Source organism: Dermochelys coriacea, chromosome 24 (genome assembly GCF_009764565.3).
Source record: "Dermochelys coriacea isolate rDerCor1 chromosome 24, rDerCor1.pri.v4, whole genome shotgun sequence".
Classification (NCBI taxonomy): domain Eukaryota; kingdom Metazoa; phylum Chordata; order Testudines; family Dermochelyidae; genus Dermochelys; species Dermochelys coriacea.
Genome location: NC_050091.1, coordinates 14900775 through 14922644, shown reverse-complemented (window position 1 = coordinate 14922644; position 21870 = coordinate 14900775). Strand labels below are relative to the sequence as shown.

General features: G+C 53.7%; 2 protein-coding genes across 2 annotated transcripts in view; both read left to right on the top strand.

Moving 5' to 3' along the window:
• Window positions 1–4164: 4164 nt before the first annotated feature.
• FBL (fibrillarin) lies at window positions 4165–8073 on the top strand. The gene is made up of 9 exons (XM_038382813.2): window positions 4165–4282; window positions 4730–4786; window positions 5106–5285; window positions 5647–5741; window positions 5963–6133; window positions 6344–6476; window positions 6917–7029; window positions 7527–7672; window positions 7868–8073. Exons 1-9 carry the CDS (start codon window positions 4273–4275, stop codon window positions 7890–7892), a joined length of 930 nt encoding a protein of 309 aa, XP_038238741.1. The 5' UTR covers window positions 4165–4272; the 3' UTR covers window positions 7893–8073.
• A 2106-nt stretch (window positions 8074–10179) lies between these two features.
• Window positions 10180–21870, top strand: part of LOC119847718 (dual specificity tyrosine-phosphorylation-regulated kinase 1B-like) — a 29353-nt gene continuing 17662 nt past the window's right edge. Inside the window, 2 exon segments of the mRNA XM_038382717.2 lie at window positions 10180–10440; window positions 10443–10478. Coding sequence (XP_038238645.2) covers window positions 10269–10440; window positions 10443–10478 — 208 coding nt within the window. The 5' untranslated portion in view covers window positions 10180–10268.

Sequence of the window (21870 nt, the reverse complement as noted above, 5' to 3'; positions counted from 1 at the left end):
CAGAGGATGTTGTGAAGGCCAAGACCATAACAGGGTTCAGAAAAGAACTAAATAAGTTCCTGGAGGATAGGTCCATCAATGGCTATTAGCCAGGATGGGCAGGGATGGTGTCCCTAGCCTGTGTCTGCCAGAAGGTGAGATCGGGGACCTGTCGTGCCTGGTGTTGCACAGACACAGTATCCAGAAGAACTTACAATCAAAATAGACAAAGGACAGGAAGAGAAACTAAGAAGGGAAGGTCCAAGGTCACGCAAGAGAGCTGAGTCTAAAACCTACGTCTTCCAACTCCCAGCCCAGTGTTTTAGCCCCAAGACCACACTGCCTTTAACCTTTACCTGCTACTGTGTATTCCATCTCCCTCCCCTTGTCTCCCCATAGGGGGTCAGTCACACACTCACTTGTTCTTTAATTCGTTTTTCCTCTTCTTCATTCATCTGGGTTATAATTCTTTACATGGGATAAGCATTTGAACTGACTTTCCTGTCAGTTCGAGGGCATCGTCTCCTCCCATCGGGTTGTACTCCCGGCTTCTCTGGAACAAAGACTATGTGCACTGGGCTGACATATGATCCAGCTAGGCTTTGATTACCCCTGGGATTTGGCCATGAGGGATCCTGGCTCTTCCTTTATGCAGATTGTGACGTTCCTCAGGTGTTATCTGGACCGGTGATCTGCTAGGTCACTCCAATTCTCAACACTGGGAGCCAGCCTTACCTTGCTCTGCTGTGAGAACCCCCACTCCTGGGCTGTTCACGCACAACTTCTGGCATGTAAGCTGCTCCCAGCTACATGACTGGGCACTTTTGGCCAGCCCGCTGCTTGGATTGTGCACACGAATGACACTAGCCAATATCTCTGGTCCTAGATACAACCCTAGGAACCTCCATCTTGCAGTGTCCAGTTATGCCCACTGGATGCTGCAAGCTTATATGAGTTTGTCAATTTAACAAAGAAATTGATATGTACCAGGCTTGTTATCCCAAGGGGAGTCTCTGACTTGCTTCAAACCAAATGCACTGCTTCAGGTAGAATAAACAAACAAATTTATTAGCTACAAAAGAGATTTTAAGTGATTATAAGTCAAAGTACAACAAGTCGAATTTGATCAAATGAAATAAAAGCAAAACGCATTCTAAGCTGATCTTAACACTTTCAATGCCCTTACAAACTTAGATGCTTCTCACCACAGGCTGGCTGGTTGCCCTTCAGCCAGGCTCTCCCCTTTGATCAGCACTTCAGTTATTTGGTGGTGATGTCTGTAGATGGAGGTGGAAGAGAGAGGAAGAGCATGGCAAACGTCTCTCCCTTTTATCATGTTCTTTCTTTCCTCTTGGCTTTGCTCCCCCTTTTCAGAGTCAGGTGTGCATTACCTCATTGCAGTCCCCAACTGACCAAAGGAAGGGGAATGACTCTCTGGGAAGTCCAACAGATCCTTTGTTGCTGCCTAGGCCAGTGTCCTTTGTTCCTGTGAGGCTGGGCTGGGTTTGTCCCATCCATGCCCTGATGAGGTGTGAACTGCCCCTCTGCTTTTGGAGCGTTTTTGCCTGGGCTTGTTTTAAGCCATGAGGACACATTTTCAGCCTCATAACAATATACATGAAATTACTACCTATAACATTACTATAAACAACAATGCTCAGTGCATCATGAGCCTTCTGAAGACACCTGACATGACAAACTTTGCATTGGATACCACACAATCATATTATAAAGATGAACATGGGGGTACAGGGTGTTCCCTTGAGGAACAGAATGTCACAGAGATGCCAAGACCTGCTTGACTGTGGTTCTTTGGCTATTCCAGTCCTACCCTGTTTGGATTAATGGAAGCCAAGCTGGAATTCCCTCCTGGCTATCATGCAATTTCTGGTAAATCTTTGGTATCCAAAGGTCATATACTCTGCCTGATTAATTACACCTCTGTGCCTGGACTCCCAATCAGTAACTCATCTCCATCTGCAAGGAGCATGAGAAGAGCAGATGAGCTGACCTGGCTTGGAGAGCACTGGGTTCTGTAGAAATGCTCTTAACATCTTCCCTGTAGAGCTGGTCCTCTGATAGCTGCACTTGTTTGGCTATTCCCACAACCTGGAGCCAGAGGCCCTTGTGATTTGCTAGTTTCACTTGGTTGAGAACAGCTTTGTGCTTAGCAGTCAAGTCTTCTAAGTGTTCTGAAATCCATTTGGTTGCCCAGATTGCTTTGAAATTTTGTATGCCTCAGGGGACACCGGGTAGGATTAGTGACCCAAATCTGAGGTCATTTGAACAAGGAGTTCCTGAAATCCAGCCCCCCCAAATAAAATAGATTTTCTTATGGTTGGCTGATTCTACCATTTTTTTTTTTTTTTTGCAGAGACCTAGGATCAAACCAGTGTGGCCACATGGTCTGACATTATCCCCATTAGCGCATAGCACCTGCTGCCCCTTTAGGGGAAAAACAGGTAAAATGGTATTAGAAAAAGCATTTGACTCTCTAGATAGGGCCACGCTAACACTCACATGCCAAATGGATTGCACTGGACGTGCGTCTGGTACTCTCGGACAATGGAGTGGAGACGATGCTTATAAAATCTGCAGACACCAAGCTGGGAAGGGTTGCAAGCGTTTGGAGGACAGGATTGCTAAACATGCCCAAGGTTTTCACCTTTCCACACAGGTCAGGTTTTCTAAACCTTTGATCATTTTTCAGAGTAGCAGCCGTGTTAGTCTGTATTCGCAAAAAGAAAAGGAGTACTTGTGGCACCTTAGAGACTAACAAATTTATTAGAGCATAAGCTTTCGTGAGCTACAGCTCACTTCATCGGATCATCCGATGAAGTGAGCTGTAGCTCACGAAAGCTTATGCTCTAATAAATTTGTTAGTCTCTAAGGTGCCACAAGTACTCCTTTTCTTTTTGATCATTTTTGTTGTTCTCCTTTGGACTCTGGCAAATTTGTCCATATCGGTCATACAGTGCAGCACCCAAAACTGGACCCAATACCCCAGCTGGGATCTCAACAGTGCCAAGCAGAGCGGGACAGTTACCTCCTGTGTCTTACATACAACCATCCTGTTAATACACCCTAGAACAATACTAGCCCTTTTTGCAACTGCATCGCATTCAATTTGTGATTCACTATCGCCCCCAGATCCTTTTCAGCAGTATGACCGCCTGGCCGGTCATTCCCTGTTTTGTTATTGTACATCTGATTTTTCCTTCCAAAGTTCAGTACTTTGCACTTGTCTTTCTGGAATTTCATCTTGTAGATTTCAGACGAATTCTCCAATTTGTCAGGGTTGTTTTGATTTTTTTAAAGTAATTTTCCATGAGAAATTTTGGAATGTTTAATAGGAAATTTTGTTTTTTTACTTTTGTGGGAAATGTATTGCATTAAAATTTTTGGAATATTTGTTTTGCAGAAATTAAATTAAATTCCATGGGACATATTAGATTTTTTAATGGGAAATATTGAATTTTTGGGGGGAACTGTTTCCAGCATAAAATTTAAAAATTTGTTTCACAGGAAATTTCAATTTTTTAATTTTTTTCATGACAATTTGACTTTCCTGTGGGGCAAAATCCTGGGGTTTATAGATTAATTAGAACATAAGAGCTGCCACATTGGGTTCAACGAAGGGTCCATCTAACCCGATATCCTGTCTCCGTCAGAGGCCCATACCACAGCTTCAGGGGCAGAATACAGCACAGGACAATTTTGGAGTGAGCCGTCCCTCCTCATTTCTAGCAGTCAGAGGTTTAGGGTTGCCCAGAGCACAGGGTTGCATCCTTGGCCATCTCGGCTAATAGCCAAAGAACTTACCCAGGTCTTTTTTGAGCTCAGCTACACGTGCTGCAATCACAGCGGCAAGAAGTTCCACCCGTTAACAGACTCATTAACTCCACTTTTATCCCGCAGGGTGCCCCAACTTGCTCGATGATTGGACTCCCCCCCACCTCAGCAGCTCAAGGGCTGCACCCAGCCCTCATTACCCTTGCAGCCACCTGAGCTCATCAGCCTTAAGGGGGAGGAGGGGTGGTGCCCCACACCGAGCCCCTGCCCTGGGGCAGGACACGGTGCGATTGCTACACGGATGTTTGCACACGCTCCCTGCGGCGGCTCAGGGTGGCTGCGCGCATGCGCCGGCGGCGGAGACTACATTTCCCGTGGTGCCTCCTGCGGGGGGGTGGAGCTGTTGTGCGCATGCGTAGAGGTGGCTCTTCCGGAGCGGGGCTGCGCGTGCGCGGGTAGCTGTACTGGCAGTGCGGCGGCTCGCGGCGCCGGTGGAGCAGCATGAGGCCGGGTGAGCGCGGGCGGTCCACGTGGGCGGCCGTGGGGTCTCCGTGTCCCCGTAGAGGGGGCCGATCACGTGGCGTGGGGGGATGCGTGACCGGGGGGGGGGGATTTGTGGGGTCACTGTCCCTGGGAAATGGGGGATGTTTGGGGGGTACCGCGGGGATCGTGTCTCCGAGGGGAGGGGGAGCGGCCGGGGGGGCGCTGGAGAGATGCCGGGGGGCAGGGCGGCTGTGGAATGTCAGGTGGGTGGGATGGGGTCAGTGGGGTGTTGGGGTGGGAGCCCCATGTCCCTGGGAGGGGGGGCGTACCCCTGCGAAAGGCGGTGATGGTGGGGGAGGGTGTTTGGCTGCAGGCCGATCTCTGCCCCCCCCCGGTTTTGGAGGTGTGGGTGTGAGGGGTGCTGGCGGGGGGGCCATGTTGGGGTGCTGCCTGTAACGCTCTCTCCTGGTTACAGGTTTCAGCCCCCGCGGGGGGCGCGGAGGAGGCCGAGGGGGGTTCCGGGGAGGCCGAGGTAAGTGCCCCGTGTGCCCTAGTGGCATCACTAAGTGGGGGGGAACTTTGTGGTCAGGGAGGAGTGCCTGGCTGGGAATCATTGGCTCAAGGTGGACACTGACTGCCTGGACAGAGTGCATCCTACCCCAGGTCCATCGGGGTGCCCTGGCCAAACCCCTGCCTGAGTCATTTCCCCCCTTGCAATCTCAGGGGGACATTGGTCCCCTTCACATCCTGTCCCAAAGACTGCAGATGATGTGCCCCTCCCCTTCCACGCAGGGAGGGGGCGCTGGTGCAGGGGGACATTCCTGTTACTCCATCTCCTCTCTCCCTTGTAGGTGGTGGGTTTAAATCTCCTGGCGGAAGCGATGGAGGCTTCCGAGGAGGAAGAGGAGGAGGCGGTGGTTTCCGAGGAAGAGGCGGGCCAGGCCGGGGCGGCCGTGGAGGTGGAGGTCGGGGCGGCCGAGGAGGGTTTAAAGGAGGCAAGAAGGTGACGGTGGAACCCCATAGGCATGAAGGTAACCAGCCACGCAGTGGGTGCTAGAGCAGCATGGGATGCAGCAGTTTTGCCTCCCCGGAGCAGTGGGGGCCATGTGGCCAAGGTGGTCTGTCCAAACAGGAGCGGGGTGGCGCTGGGGTTCTCGACCCGATGCTGGTTCATGTTTGATTGGGGCACAGCTGGGGCTGAGCACTGTCCAGGGTTTCCGATACTGCTATTGGGAGGTTGTACAGCTGATCCATGGCTTGGCTGCCCAGCTGAGATCCCCTCATGATTCTCAGGAGTGTTCAACTACTTCCCGTAGCTGGACATGTTCCCACAGCTCAGGGAGAGGGCCCCCCCTGCTCTGATGGCTTCCCATCTGTTTCCCCCCACCCCAGGCGTCTTCATCTGCAGGGGGAAGGAAGATGCGCTCGTGACAAAGAATCTGGTGCCTGGTGAGTCTGTGTACGGGGAGAAGAGGATCTCAGTGGAGGTAGGTGGCCTTGCTGGGCAGTGGTTGGGGGAGGTTCAGGGGAGCGCTGGCTGTGCCAGGACTTGGAGGTGGGATGGTGCCAGCCTGCCTGGGCAGCTCCAGTGTGACTGGAGCTGGTACTGTCACAGGAGGGAGGGCGTTGGAGGATGCTGCTATTGAGCATGCTTACAGCCAGCTGGAAGCCCCCCAGCTCCTCTCTGACCCCACTGCTCTTTCTGCAGGACGGTGAGCTGAAGGTGGAGTACCGTGCCTGGAACCCCTTCCGCTCCAAGCTGGCGGCGGCCATCCTGGGTGGCATCGATCAAATCCACATCAAGCCGGGAGCCAAGGTCCTGTACCTGGGAGCTGCCTCTGGGACCACGGTCTCGCACGTCTCTGACATTGTGGGGCCGGTAAGGAGCCTTTCCCTCCAGAGCCACTGCTGGGCCCGGGTCTGTAATGGGGCGGGGAGGAGGACATCTAGAGGGTCTGACTCAGCTGTGCTGAAAGAGGACAGTGCCTGGTTACCTTGAAGTGGTGGCGTGGGGTGGCAGGGAGAATGGGAAGAGAGGCTGCTCTTCTCTTGGGGGAGATGGCTGACCTTGGCTCTTTGCTGCACCCAGGAAGGTCTGGTCTACGCTGTGGAGTTCTCCCATCGCTCGGGCCGTGACCTCATCAACGTGGCGAAGAAACGCACCAACATCATCCCCGTCATTGAGGATGCACGGCACCCGCACAAGTACCGCATGCTGATCGGTGAGGGCTGCTAGGACCTGGGTTTCCCCGGCAGGGGGGCAGGCTACAGAATTAGGATCCCCCGTCACACACAGGATCCAGTAACTCCCCACCCCGCTTATAGAAATGGCTTTCTCAGCAAGGGGGGGCTACAGAGTGAGTCCGTCCCATCATGCCCAGGGTCCTGTAACCCACAAAGAACGGTTTCCCCAGCTGTGGGGGGAGCTACCAAGAGAGGTTCTCTGCCATGCACAGAGGCTGGGCTGATGCTCCCCACTTGCACTGGGAGACAGTGGGGTTCCCTCTCCCCAGCCGCTGTCTTGGGTATCTTCTGAGCAGCAGGCTGGAGGAGCGCTGCGCTCGGGCTGGATTGCGGGGCGTTGAGGGGATGGGCCTGGTGTCTGCCTCTGCTATTCCCCCAGCCAGGGGGCAGCATCTAAACCACCCTCTTCTCCCTGCAGGGATGGTGGACGTGATCTTTGCTGACGTGGCCCAGCCTGACCAGTCGCGCATTGTGGCCCTAAACGCTCACAACTTCCTGAAGAACGGAGGGCACTTCGTCATCTCCATCAAGGTAACGGCAGTGGGGCCTGGCTGCTGCCCCTCCCAGTGCCCTGGGGTGGGACCCGTGGGCTGTCTAATATTTGGGCTCAGTGGGAAGCTTCCTGGTCACTTGTTGCTGGTTATTCCAGTAGTCCCCAAGGATCAGGGGGGTTTGGTGCGCAAGGGGCTGCACAAGCACAGGGTAACTGTGCTGCAGTCCTGTGCATTGGGATCTCTTTGGGGGGTCCTGTGGGGTGTCTCCTCTGGCCCCTGCTGGATCCCCTGGGCTGCAGGCACCATGTGCAGGCATTGTCTCTTGTGGAGGTCTGCTGGATCTCCTGGGCCAGAGCTGGTCCCTCCAAGTCTTTGACTGTAGGCTCCTCTGTATCCCTGGAGGAGGGGGCTCAGCTGTGGGGCAGGTTCAGGGCTGGCAGGAAGGCAACTTTTGGCATTGGGAGGGGATACCCACTGATAGGATCGCTCACAGAGGAGGGGAAAGGTGCTTAGCTGCTCACTGCTTCCTTCTAGGCCAACTGCATCGACTCCACAGCTGCGCCCGAGGCCGTCTTTGCCTCCGAGGTGAAGAAGATGCAGCAGGAGAACATGAAACCCCAGGAGCAGCTGACACTGGAGCCCTACGAGCGAGACCATGCTGTGGTGGTGGGGATTTACAGGTACAGCTGTGCCAGTGTGAGAGGTGAGGTTGGGGAGGAGAGAATGGCTGGGTTTGCCCAGCAGAAGGATTGGGGGTATCCATGTACCCCCTAATGGGAACGTGCATGCAGGTGTGGTGGGTAAAGGCTTGCCTTCTGGGGCTGGGAGGCAGCTCTGCTCAGATGGTGGATCTAACCCTTGTCTTTCTCTTCCAGACCTGCCCCCAAACAGAAGAAGTAGCGTCTCCTTGAAGCTCCTTGTCTCTGGGCCCCCAGGCTGGATCCCTTCATCTGCTGGCATGGGGCCTGGGTGTGGGGTTGTCTCGCTGCCCACCCTCCCTCTCCCCTGGGACTCATTTCTATTCTGCTTTGTGTTTTTTTTTTTTTCCAGATGTATTTTTATTAAAATATGGGAAAATGGTGGCGGCAGGTTTGTGTGTGCTGGGCAGGCAGTTCACACTCATGAATAGTGACCCTGTCTTCAGTGGCTTCCACTTGGGCCATTTGCCCTACTCCCCCCAAACCCTGAGGGTGACTGTTTGGCCTGGGGAAGCTCCCTGCCTGTTGGAGACGGGTTGGGGTTTGGCCTGGTGGGGAGGGGACTCCCCCTGGCCCTGGGGGGAGTGTCTCTGGAGGAAGATGGGGGCCTGTTCCTTGATTTTTTCCAAAGTGGGGGAAGGAGTTTGTCAGAGTAGCTGGAGAGGGTAGGGTTGCCAACCCTCCTGGTTTCATGTGGAGTCTCCAAGAATTGGGCTTGATCTCTGGGAGGCTACTGAAGCCAATCTGGGAGATTTTAGGCTGCTAAGAGTCTGGCTGCCCAGCTGGGCTAAAGCAGGGTCTCTGGCACCGGAAGCGGTGGCATGTCCCTGCAAGCCCTAGGCCAGTGGCTTTCAAACTGTGGGTCTAGGCCACAACTCCTGAGAATCATGAGGGGATCTCAGCTGTGCTGCTGCCTGGCTAAGGCAGGCTAGTCCTTACCTGTTCTGACATCATGCAGCGGCCAGCAGCGGGTCCGGCTTCTAGGCAGGGGGGCCATGGGGCTCTGTCTGCTACCCCTGCCCCAAGGACCAGCCAATGGGAGCTGGGGGGAAGTAATGCCTGCGGGCGAGAGCTACGTGGAGCCGCTCGTGTGCCTCTGCCTAGGTAGCAGCAGGTTTGCCTGCTTCTGGGGTGCAGTGCGATGGGTGGTGCCAGGACAAGCAGGAAGCTGACTGGGAGCCGCCTGAGGTAAGGCTGTGGCCCCAGCCTAGAGCCCCTTCCTGCACTCCAAACCCCTCAGCCCCACCCAAAGCCTGCACCCCCCGCTCAGAGTGGTGACCCCCTGCCCCATCCAAGAGCTTGCTTCCAAACCCTTCATCCCCAATGCCGTTGGGTTGCAGGCATCAAAAAATTTCTTCAAGGAGGTTGCCAGAGAAAAAGTTTGAAAACCCGCTGTGGGTGCATGGGTGGCCAGGGGGTCTCGGCACCCTACCCCGAGTGCCAACTCATCAGCTCCCATGGGTCGAGAATGGGGAACTGTGGCCGGTGGGACCTGTGGGGGCGGTGTGGGCAGGCAGGGGCAGAGCGGCCTGCACCTAGGAGCTGGTGCTGGATATGATGTTGCTTGCGGCAGCCACCTGGCCGGAGCCTGCCCTCTGAGCCCCCTCCTGCACCCTAAGCCCCTACCCCAGTCCCCTCCTGCAGCCAAACTCCCTTCCAGAGCCCACCCCCCCTTCCCCAGGCTCAGCCTAGAGCCCCCTCCCCCACTTCGAACCCCTGGCCCCTGTCCTGAGCCCCCCGCTGAAAGTAGAGTGGGGGCGAGCGAGTGAGGGGCGTGGCCTCAGAGGGGGCGTGGCAGGTCTGGGAGACTGGACGGGCTGCAGAGGAGCCGCCGGCTCAGTCTGTGTCCGCAGGAGGAACGGGGGGACTTGTGGCCCCTGCGAGACTAACGCAGTGATCTGAGCAGAAGCTTTCGTGCGCTACAGCTCGCTTCAGCGGGTGCATTGTTTGAGACTAGACAGTTGGCAACCCGGGGGGAGGGGTCTGGCCCTGGGCGATCCCCAAAGGTGGGGGGGCAGGTAGCGGGCGGGGTGACGGGGGGAGAAGGTCACCGAGGGGCGGGGCCTAGTCTGGTCCGAATGGGCGGGAGCCTCGTGAGGAGGAAACGCCCTGGCCCAGCCCTCTGCGAACGGCGAGCAGCCCTTCAGCGAAGGGGTGGGGCTGCCCAGCGAATCCCCTGATTGGATGGGGATGCGCACGCGCAGTTCGTGGCTTCCCCACCGGCGCCTGTGGCTTGCGTTCGGAAGAGAGAAAGGTCACGTGGTGGCGCGTGCCCTGTGCGGGGGGGGGGAGGGAAGGGGGAAAGCGCCTGCGCACCGCCAGCAGCGGTCACGTGGTACTTCAGCGCCAATGCGGCGACACCGTCGGCGATAATTTATGACACCTTCAAGCGGCACCTCAGTCACTTGTCAGGCCCATTCCGCTTGCACATTTCGCCCCGTTGATTTTGGTCACGCGCTCCTTCCGTAACACGCGTGCGTAGATTCGTTCTGGTCAGTCGCGTCACGTGGGCTACCGGCCGCGCGCGTGCGCACGCCCCGCTGGTTGGCCCGGATCACGTGGGCGGCCGGCGCAGCGCATGCGCGGTGCCCTGGCGGCGGCGGCGGTTTGTTGTGGTCGCCATTTTTTGTTGCATTACTGGGAAATCCCGGGGCGCGCGCAGGAGCCGCTCGACCGGACCGGGACCCACCGCCGGGGGGCGCCGCCCGCAGCGGGACGGGACCGGGACCCGCCTCCGCCCGCGCCGGGCCGGCCCGCCCGAGACCCCCCGCCAGGGCCGCTGCCGCAGGTGAGACCGGCCGCGACCCCCCGCCCGGGACTGGTCCCGATCCTGGGACCGGCCCAGTTCCCTGTCGTCTGCCCCGCCCAGCTCAGACCGGCCCCTCCCCGCCCGGGACCCGACCCATCCCCTCTCCCCGCCCCCGGGATCGGAACCGACTCCAGGACCCGACCTCGCCCGGGACTGGCCTCCCCCCCGCCTCCGGGACTCGTCTCGGCCCCTCCCACGTCCTCCTGGGATCTGACCCGGCCCCGGTTCCCCCGCCCCCGAGATCCGACCTGGCCCCTCGCCGGCCGGGACCAGCTTCCTCCCTCTCTCCCAGCCTGGCATCTCCAACGTCCTCCTTTCTTCGCCTGGGATCCTCCCCTCCCCTATCCCGCTCCCCGTCTATCCCTCTTCTCACTAGGGTAGCTGTCCCCAGGCTCCCCAACGGGAAACTGCCCCCCCTCCTATATTCACTTGGACCCCACTCCCCCCGGGTGACTTTTTCTTTGCATGTCCCCACCCCGAATCCCCTTTTCCTGCCAGGGCTGCTGCCACAGGGGAGATAGGCCTGGCACCAGCCCTTGGCCGGAGACCTGCTGCCCAGAACAGCATACCAATATCCCCTCCCTCTTTTGCTTGGGACCTGACCCTCTTCCTCCCTGTACTCCTGCCTGGCCCAGAATCGATTCTTTCCCTTGGCCTAGCTATCTGCTAGGGCCACTGCCATGGGTGGGCCCACCTCCACCCCTAATTCCCCACCTGTCCTGGTCCCCTCTCCTGCCAGGGACGCTGCCACAGGTTTGACCAGCCAGGGTCCCTGCTCCCTGCCTGGAGCCTCATCTGTCTGAAACCAGTCTGCTCTACCTAGTATAGATCCCCTCCTTCTGGGAACTGACTCCTTCCTCCTGCCCCGCCGCATGTACCCTTGGATGTTGCGCTTGAAAGCCTTCCCTGCCCTGCAACTACCTTTCTCTACCTGGTCTGGATCTTCCCTCCTGGGAGCTGACTCCCCAAGATCTAACCTTTCTCAGAAACTGATCCATCCCTGACCTGCTCTACCTGCCCTGGAACCCACCATAAAGAAAGTGAGCCTTTGCATCTTGACTCAGAGCCCCTGGCCCACTGTATTTGTAACCAGCCCTGGATCCCATCAACCAGAAAGTGACGCTCTGTTGCCCCACTAGAATAATAGAATATCAGGGTTGGAAGGGACCTCGGGAGGTCATCTAGTCCAACCCCCTGCTCAAAGCATGACCTGCCCTGGAACTCACTGCCCAGAAAGTAACTTCCCCTTCTCCATAGTCCTCTGCCTGCTGAAGCTGCTCCTGAATCGGCCCCTTGGCAACCCCCCATGACCTTTAGGAACACCCTGTACTTCACCCGGGAACTCCAGCCCCACCTCCTCTCACAAAGCATTGTTCTCACTGAATGTCAACTGAAAAATCCCCTATGGGAACCCCATTCCCCAGGTACCTGCCTGGAACTGTCTTGCCTGCACCCAGGACCCACCTGGGATCTCTACCTATTGCATTCCCCCCAGCCCCCCCATATCTCCCTGCACATGCCCCATGAGAACCTTGATCCCATATGGGTATCCCTGATGTCGGGACCCTGGGAACCCTGTTACATTTGTCACCCCACAAAAGCACGTGGAAACTCCTTTCTCTTCTGGTATTGCCAGGAAACTACCCCCTCCTTCTTCTGCAGTGGTACCACTTGAAAAATCTATCCTGATGCTATCAGTGGACCGTCCATTTTTCCCCCCTTGGGTACTGTCACTATGTTTCCCTCCCCTTCTGCTTGGGTGGCACTCTTGATCTTCTGTGGCACCTCCTAGAAATCTGCTCCTACATGCTGCTTAGGGCCTTGTCCCAATCCATGCCCCCCCCCCAAAAAAACCAAACTATGCAGCCCATTCCTGTTCCACTCCAAGGAACCTGGCCCCCTTCCCACTTCTGGGAACCTGGAATCCCTTTCACCTCACTTCCCTATCTAATCCTAACAACACTTTCCTGCCATGGCCCTACACCATCCCAGGTATCACTCCCTAGCACTACCTGTCCCACTTTCACTCTCTCCCCAAGCTTTGAGAGGTGATGGGTGATCTTGGTCTGGGTGGAGTTTTTGCAATTGGGGTGTGTGTGTCTGGGGAGAGGCCTGTACTCTACAGGGGTATCTGTATCTGTGCAGGGGTGGGTTGCGCCTGGTCCTTTGTGGGGATATTTGCATTGGAGTGCTGCAGATCTGGGATGGGGTGAATCCGAGTTTGAACAGGGACTGTGTGGTATGGATCTAGGATGAGGGGGTCTGGGCAGGGCCGGTGCAGGTCTGGGATGGAGGGGATCCGGTTTGGACAGGGCCGGTGTGATGGGGGGTATCTGTACGGAGGGCCGCAGCTGCAGCATTTTAAGTGTAGGCCTGTCCTTGGTGTCCCTTACTGATGGCAAGTCTACGCTACAAAATTAAGTTGACCTAAGTCATGTCCATGTACAGCCACTGCAGTAATTGAATTGGTTTTACATGTCGACACTATGCGTCTTGTATTGGCGGTGTGTGTCCTCACCAGATGCACTTACATCGATTTAACTGCCAGTGTGGGGCATTGCTGGATGGTTTCTGAAAGGCAGCAACATTAGATGTAAGTAATGCCACATCTACCTAACTAAATTGACCTAATCGCTACTCCTCTTGAGGAGGTGGAGATGAGTCGGTGTAGTGTGTGAGTTACGTTGGTGTGAGCTACATTTTAGTGTAGACACTTAACAGAGTTAGTTCGACATAAGCTGCCTTCTGTCAACCTAACTCTAATGTAGATCAGGCTTGAGTGTCTGTGCAGTCGCACACCAACCAGTTCTCCAGTTGTCCATAGAGTCTCCCAGTAGAAATGAGTGGTGAAGACCCATTTCCTTGAGTCAAACAGAAAAATGGTTGTGGGGGTGGTGGGCCCCATTCCAGCTGCACAGATGCTGGAAGAGGCAGCGGCCATTAGTGCTTTTTGCAGGGCATCTTTACATGCACATATGAGTGCAGTCATTCTGGTTTGTTTCCTAGCAGAGTTTGGAAAGCGTTGCTCCCAGGGGAATGGGGAGAGCAAAAGACTGTTTGGTTCATTCTGATCTGCCTGGGCTCCTTGACTCTGGGGTGCTGCCTGTGGGAGGGCAGCCATGTGGGTTTGGAGTTCTGGTACTGCTGGAGGGCCTACGTCTCGCGGCTGGTCTCTGGTCTCAGGGTGTCTCCCTTCCCCAGGGTCTGCTGGGTTTGCCATTGTTCTGGTGGACTGGTCAGGTCTTAGCTACTCCAGAACTTATGGCCTTAATGTAAGCTTGAGTGTTAATTTCCCTTCCCTCCTCATGGGCCAGCCTCTTGTGAGTTTCTCTCTCCCCCCGCCCCACTCCGTGTGCCTGTCCTCTGCCATTTCCTCTCCTCCCTCTCCCACCCAGAGGCTCTGTCCCCATCTCTCCTACCAGTTCCCCCAATGGGCTGGCTTCTATCTCCTGTCTGTCTCCCTTTCCGTGTTTCCCCGGTAGTAGAAGGAAGGGACTCCTGGAACAACAGTGGCTGTCTGTCTGTTCGTGTTAAGGCTTAATTGGAAGGGGATCTTTCTGTCTCAGTGGGGGAAGTGGCAGTCAGGGGCTCTCCTGGCTTAATGACTAGGGAGTTCCTAGAGTCTACAGCCCTGAAAGGACAGCCATCCCAGTTCTTAGAGCACTAGCCGAGGACTTGGGAGACCCAGGTTCAGTTCCCTGGTCCACCACAGTCTCCCTGTATGGCTTTGGGCAAGTCATTTAGCTGTGTTGTGCCTCAGTTTCCCCATCTGTATCAGGTGGATAATGGCCTCCTGGGGCATTAAAGAGTGTGAGGCACTCAGATTCTGTTGTGGTGCGAGCCATGTAAGTACATAAGATAGAGAGAGACCCCTTCAAAGTGCTGTAGGTTAGCCACATGGACAGCCCATACTGTGGTGTTTGGTAGAGCCCTGAGCCATGGCCCCATCCTGCTCTGGCTGGAGTGGAGCATGTCCCTGAGAGTGCCAGTGCCGTTAGCTGGGCCAGGAGGAGGTGATGGTGGGTGTCTGAACCTATCCCAGATGGCAGATGCATGCTGGGGTCACCCAAAGCATTTTAACTCTGCCCACATGGGCTGCCCTGGGAGAACCATGTCTGTCCATCACAGAGTGGGTAATGCTTCCAAATGAAATGAGCCTGTGTGATGGATGGGTACCCAGGAACTGATGGGAAGCTGTTTGGGGCAGGAACTCTCTGCTGAATCTGTGTCTGTACAGCACCCAGCACAAGGAAGATCTGGTTCATGACTGGGGCACTAAGATCCTACCATAATACACCTAACAAAACAATAACATACAGCTCCTGGCCCAGTGGTGTCCTGGTCTATTAGTAGGGCTCCTAGGTGTATTACAGTACCATCTAATAAATAATGTGCTTCACCCAGCACAGTGAGGTCCTGGCCCATGACTGGGGGCTCCCAAGCACTGCCGTAATACACCTAATAAATACTAATGTACAGCATCTAGCGCAGTGGGAGCCTTGTCTGTGCTGGGGGTTCCTAGGCACTACCCTAATATACCTAATAATAATGTACAGCACCTAGCACAGTGGGAGCCTTGTCCATGCTGGGGGTTTGTGGGCATAGGCACTACCATAATACACCTAATAATTAATAATACACAGTGCCTAGCACAGTGGGGCCTGGACTGTGACTTGGCCTTCTAGGGCTACCACAATAATAAGTGCAGTGCTGAACCATGAAAGGATCCTGCCTCCTAACCACCAGGAAGGGAGATTTATGTCCCAAAACAGCAGCTTTTATATCCCTTATTTTTAAAAAAATCCTATGTAATATAATTCTGATGTTTTAATTATTCATCCCTATTCCTAATCCCTTTCTCAGTCCTGGCCCCTCTCTTATGGCGGTGAGTTCTGCAGGTGAACAGCATTGTGTGTACAAAAACAACTTTTCCTTTAATTGGGTTGCTGTATCTTTTGCCACTCCAGCAATAACATGAAGAATCCACACAGGCCCGGCTGGGTCCCAAATAACCCTGGTTATTAAACACACACACGTGCTTGCAAAGCCTACCTAACATACGTACTGCTGCTCTGGCTGGCTTCTGGCATGCAACACAGTGAGCACTGCTCACAAACTACTTAGAGAGTCACTACATGGTTTTAAAGCAGTTGCCTTTTAACCAGATTGGTTGTGTGAAAGGTGAAGGGGGGCGTACCCACTCTTTATACTGCTCTGGTGTGTGTCTCTAACCTTCTCTCATAAATCTTTGCACCTGGACACACCTGTCATTCTAGTTTTATACTGCAGCCCATCATCATGGTATCTAAGCACCTTCCGCAAAATTAATAGGAATAGTATGTTCTCTTCTGATGGCCCCAGCCCTCTGAGCAGATGCTTTGGAGGAGTCAGCCACGGTGACCCCCGAGCTGTTCCCTCACCCAGTTACTTTTGATTTATGAGGAGGGTAAAAGTTTCTGGTGGTGCTCAGTTTCAGATGGGGGCAGAGTTAAGGTGCCCTGCCACCCTGGGGGATTGAACTGGGGACCTCCAGAAGTAGAAGCATGAGCAGCTAGAGCCAGGGCTCCTTAGGCTGTTGCAGACTTGGCTCCTCTGCGGATTCAGTGCAGAGACGGAGCTGTAATACCCACTCACCAGTGGGCATTTCTGAATCTTCCAGCAGCTTGGGGCTTTCTCTAAAGTGCAGCCTTGATTGGGAACTTGTAGGCCTCCTGCTGTGTGAGTTAGATATGCCCTGGTACTGAGACTTTGTGGCCATGGTGGTGGGAGAGGGGGCTGACCATGCCAGAGACTCTTGCTTCATGATCTTTTTTCCTGGGAAGAGACTAGGGCCTAGAACTGCCCACGGAGCCGGGACAGCACAATTACTATATCCTGTTAAGTGAGCGAGTGGCTGAGTTCTGCGCTCCTGAGTGCCCTGCAGCGCTGGGCGCTCAGACCTGGAGGTGGCAGGCGCCTGGGGTGCCATAGCAAGGCGCTGCCCTGGTTGTGAACATCTGGGAATGGCTGGGGATCCCCAGAACGGATCATGTGGTGGTGGGAGCTGGATTGCACCCCAGCCCCCTCTCCGGTGTGACATGTGAGTGATGGGGGCACTTGAGGGAAGTTGGGCAGTACCAACCCCAGGCTCCAGGGCTGCCCTGTGTGAAGTGCTTCATGGTGGCATGTGGGAGGGAGAGGTGATGCTGTCATCCTGTGCCTCGCCCCCACTGCTCTTCCCTGCTTGTGCCTGGGTGGCGCTGCACTCCCGGAGGAGCGGGCACTGCCTTGATCCCTCCGTGGCGCAGTGCCAACGGCCCGGGCCCCGCTGTCTCTGGGGCAGCCGGCTGAGTGGGGAACGGGTTATTTATAGCCCTGTGTTCCTGGAAGGAGATCTGGCTCTTCCCAAGCGGGTATTTTTGGAGCCTCTCTGTCCTGCTCCTGTTTCACGCTTTGTTTGGGCATAATCGTCCCCGCTGCATCCCAGAGAGCCTAGCAACATGGGCTGCTTCCCCATTGGCTCCCGGGGATTCTGGCTGGCCAATGGGGAGCCTGTTGCCATGGCAGAGGTCTGTTGCACGGAGGCAACTCAGAGGCAGGCGTTCCCCAGATCTGCTGTCAGGGCATCCGGGTTGCAGCCACCCAGTCCCAGCGAGTGGCAGGTGGCCCTCAAGCTTGGGCTGCAGGGGCCCAGAGCGGGGATCTGCTCTTTGGGCAGCGGGGCTTGATCATGCTCTCAAGTGCCCATCCTTCCCTGCCAATGGCTAGGTTTTACTTCGCAGCCTCTAGCCTAGAAGCAAAGTGCAGACATGGCCCTTTGCCAGGAAATCCAGGCGCAGTGCCTTGCCAGGGTGGGTTGAAGTGCCTTGCAAGAGACAAACAGTAAAACTGTCCTTTTCCCCTCCTGTCCTGGGTCACAGCTCGTCAGAGGATCTTTCCAGTGGACCCCTGACCATGCGTCATTTCCCCCTCGTTGCTGCACAGGGGGTATTCAAACTCATGAAACCCCCCGTGTGAGAGGGACTTTTTATATCCTGTGGGGATGGGATTTGTCCAATTATAATTATCCCACAGTTTCAGGTACTTTCTAATCCAGGAAAACGTCACTGATTCCTGCAGATTCTAAGCTTTCAGGAAAATAGTTTCTAGCCCTTATGATTGGGAAGTTAAACCTTGCAGTGGGGAAGCTGACAATACAATGCTGTCTTCCTGCATCTGCAGGCAGGCAGCCATGCTCGGGTGCCTCTGCCGCTGCTTATAGCTCTGCCAGGCTGCCACAGAACCAAAGGAGCCAGAATCACCCAGATGGTTGGTCAGCTGTGAAACTGATAAGATTTGGGTCAGTTTCATTCTGCTTATCTTGGCAAAGGTCTGAGCAGCAGCAGGAGGCAGGCTGCTCCCATCCTGCAGCCAGAGACTATGGTTTTGGTGGTGATAGGAGCTAATGTATCGGATAACTACTATCTAGAGGCTGGCATAAATACTCAGACTGTAACCCTGTATGGTGTATGCAGCACGTGGCGCGGTGGGGGCCTGGTCTGTGACTAAGGCAGGACAGATAATTGAGTCTTTAAATTGCGATTTGAGGACTTCAGTAACTCATCCAGAGGTTATGAGTCTGTTACAGGAGTGGGTGGGCGAGGTTCTGCGGCCTGCAATGTGCAGGAGGTCAGACTAGATAATCGTGATAGTCCCTTAAAGTCTCTGATATACTCTGTTACAAGCATCAGCAGCCTGGGAGTGTTGCTTGGCCTTCTCTCTTCTCCCTGTGTATCATTTTTCTCCATGGCTCTGGGACCCTCCTGCTCCAGCCCAAGCTCAGAAATCTACAAACCAGTGAAACAGCTGCGCAGCCCAAGCCCCGTGAGCCTGAATGAGCTGGCGCAGGGCTGGCTGTGGGTTTGACTTTGCTGTGTAGACATAGCCTTAGCCTCTCTGTCCTTCAGTTTCCCCCCATGTACAAAGGGGGTGATAGTGCTGTCCTACCACGTGTATGTTGTGAGATAAATACATTAAAGATTGTGAGGTGCACAGATAAAGCGGTGATGAGAGGGAATATAAGCATATAAGTGCCTCTAAGTGAGCGAGTGGCTGAGTTCTGCGCTGCACTGCAGTGTTGGGCGCTCAGACCTGGTGTTGGCAGGTGCCTGGAGTGCCATAGCAAGGTGCTGCTCTGGTTGTGAACATCTGGGAATGGCTGGGGATCCCCAGAATGGATCATGTGGTGGTAGGAGCTGGATTGCACCCCCCCCCCACCTGGTGTGACATGTGAGTGATGGGGGCACTTGAGGGAAGTTGGGCAGTGCCAACTTCTCTGTGAAAAGGGGATAATGATACTGGTTTGTGAAGTGCGTTGAGGTCTATGGATGGAAAGAGCTAGCTATCTAGATAGAAAGGGATTAGTCATTGTTGTGACTAACAAGAAAAGCCAGAGCTGTTATAATCAATACTGTGACCCCCCCCCAAAACAATCAAAGAGTTCTGGGAGAGTGATATAATCCTCCAACTCAGACCTCTAACTGAGGAGGGAGCTTCCAGAGTCAGGTTATCCCATTTCTGCCAGCAGTGGGGTGTTTCATGCCATTTCCTCTGAAGCATCTGGTGCGGATCACTTTCTGGAGACAGGATACCAGGTTAGATGGGCCCCCTAAGGTCTGACAAGATACCGAACTTGACAGGTCCTCTGGGTCTGATCCAGGCTGGTGGCTTCTGTGGTTTGATCTTTAATCAAACTCCCTTGCAGATGTTGATTTTGATGTTGTTTGTAAAACACCCTCTTTGCATTCAGATAAATAAGCATTGAAAAATGATTCCATTAGAGGTGCAAACCTTGCTCTGTGACTGCTGCCCTTATGAGCAGCACTTGCTTCTCCACCCATCAGAAGATTGGTACAGAAGATTGACTACTGTGAATGAGCAGTAGAAAATAACTGTGTCTGTCAGCCTGTGCTGACTTTAAAGCTGTTGGACCCACAAATCAAGCCAGGTTTGGGCGGGTCTGTCTCCAGTTTCCTTGAGTGCTCAGTGTTATGCAGTTCAGCCAATACAACCATGGCTGCATGTAACTTCGCCTCATGGTTTGATGTTTAGATCTTGCTGAGATCCGCAAAGCAAGCCAAGTTTTACAGGACTCTTTGAGCACACGGTGTTACTTTTGGCTACATACATCTCCCCCAAGGCTGGGATTTTCAAAGGAGCGATGTGCCTGGTCTAGGCACAGGTTTTGTGCTAATTGAACTATTTTGTGTGTGTGTGTGTGTGGGGAGTTATTTGCAACTGGTATCATTAGATGAGTATGGCCCCTAGCATGGATGCGGATATGTTGGTATAAATATGCCTTATAGTGGGCTAGGTATTTCCCCTTTCCCTGCATGAATGACCTGGACAAATTGGAGAACTGATCTGAAATCAACAAGATGATATTCAATAAAGACAAGTGCAACATACGCCACTTAGGAATTAAAAATCAAATGTACAACTACAAAATGGGGAATACCTTCGGAGGTGGTAATACTGCAGAAAAGGATCTGGGGGTTATAGTGGATCACAGATTGAATATAGGTCAACAATGCGATGCCGTTGTGAAAAAAGGCTACTATTGTTCTGGGGTATTTTGACAGAAGTGTTGAATGTGAGATGTGGAAGGTAATTCTCCTACTCTACTTGGCACTGATGAGGCTTCAGCTGGAGTACTGTGCCAATTCTGGGTGCCATGCTGTAGGACAGATGTGGAAAAATTGGAAAGAGTCCACAGGAGAGCAACAAAAACGATCAGTTTAGGAAACCTGACTTCTGAGGAAAGATTAAAATAACTGGGCATGTTTAGTCTTGAGAAGAGAGGACTGAGTGGGGACCTGATAACAGTCTTCAAACATGTAAAGGGCTGTTTATAAAGAGGATGGGGGTCAGTTGTTCTGAGTGTCCACTGAAGGCAGGACAAGCAGTAATGGGCTCAATCTGCATTAAGGGAGATTTAGGTTAGGTATTTGGAAAAAATTCCTAACTCTCAGGGGAGTTAAGCCCTGGAATCGGCTTCCAAGGGAGGTTGTGGAAGCCCCATCGTTGGAGGTTTTTAAGAACAGGTTGGACTAACACCTGTCAGGGATGGTCTAGATTTATTTGGTCCTACCACAGTGCAGGGGGCTGGACTTTGACCTCTCGGGGTTCCTTCCAGCCCCACATTTCTATGATTCCATGAATAGTTGTAGTGATACAAGGCACCTTTGTACACCAGTATAATTGCATCCACACTACTATTATTATTTATTACTTGTATTGCCAGAGTGCCTAGGAGCCAGGACCCCATTGTGCTAGGCGCTGGACAAACACCAGACAAAAAGAGTTCTTGCATCAGGGAGCTGACAATCTAAATACAAAAAGAAAAGGAGTACCGGTGGCACCTTAGAGACTAACAAATTTATTAGAGCATAAGCTTTCGTGAGCTACAGCTCACTTCATCGGATGCATCCGATGAAGTGAGCTGTAGCTCACGAAAGCTTATGCTCTAATAAATTTGTTAGTCTCTAAGGTGCCACTCGTACTCCTTTTCTTTTTGCGAATACAGACTAACACGGCTGCTACTCTGAAATCTAAATACAGGGAGATTGTACTGCTTTAGCTAGATCAGGATAGTTAAAACAGTGCAACTTTTTGTGTGTAGACAAGGTGTGAGGGTGTGGGAGGCGCGATTTACATTGCCATTCAAAACTTCACTAAATACAGCTGTCTGCATGGAAGCTATTTTGTGCTCGCCACAGACAGCAGAGCGCGCCAGCTTGTGAGGAAGGATGGGCCAGTGGTTAGGGCTCTCGCCTAGAACTTGGGAGAGTGGGGCTACATTTCCTGCTTCTGCCACCGACTTCCCGGGGGCAAGTCACGTAGCCTGTCTGTAAAATGGGGTAATGCTTCCCTTCTTCCCGGGCTGTGAGGATGAATCCAGTGGAGATGGAAGTACTCAGGTACTGCAGTAGCAGGGTCGGATAGCACGATAGAGAGAGTTGTCTGATCCTGCTTGCCTTCTGTGTTGCATTGATTGTAAGTTCAGTTTTATAAAAGTTGGGAACTTCTCCCCGCGAGAGGTGGGTGAAGCGAATCTTACGCTTGTACTATAAAATTATCGAGTCAGGCAGATTAAAGTTTGCTTCTTTTGCTTTTAACTCAGCTCCACTACGTTCCTGTCAACTTGAATTACCTAATCCCTGTGTTCTAGCATTCCTTTTATGCCACAAGTTTAGATAGGTTGTATATGTCTGTATCTGACAAAGTACCAATCTCATTTTCCTTAAGCAAAGTCCTGCAGATGTGCTTTAATAACGAGGTCAGCATGGATTTTTCAATATACTTACAGACTACAGCTCTCAGCTATGCTGTTTTAGCTCGCCTTGGTGTTGCA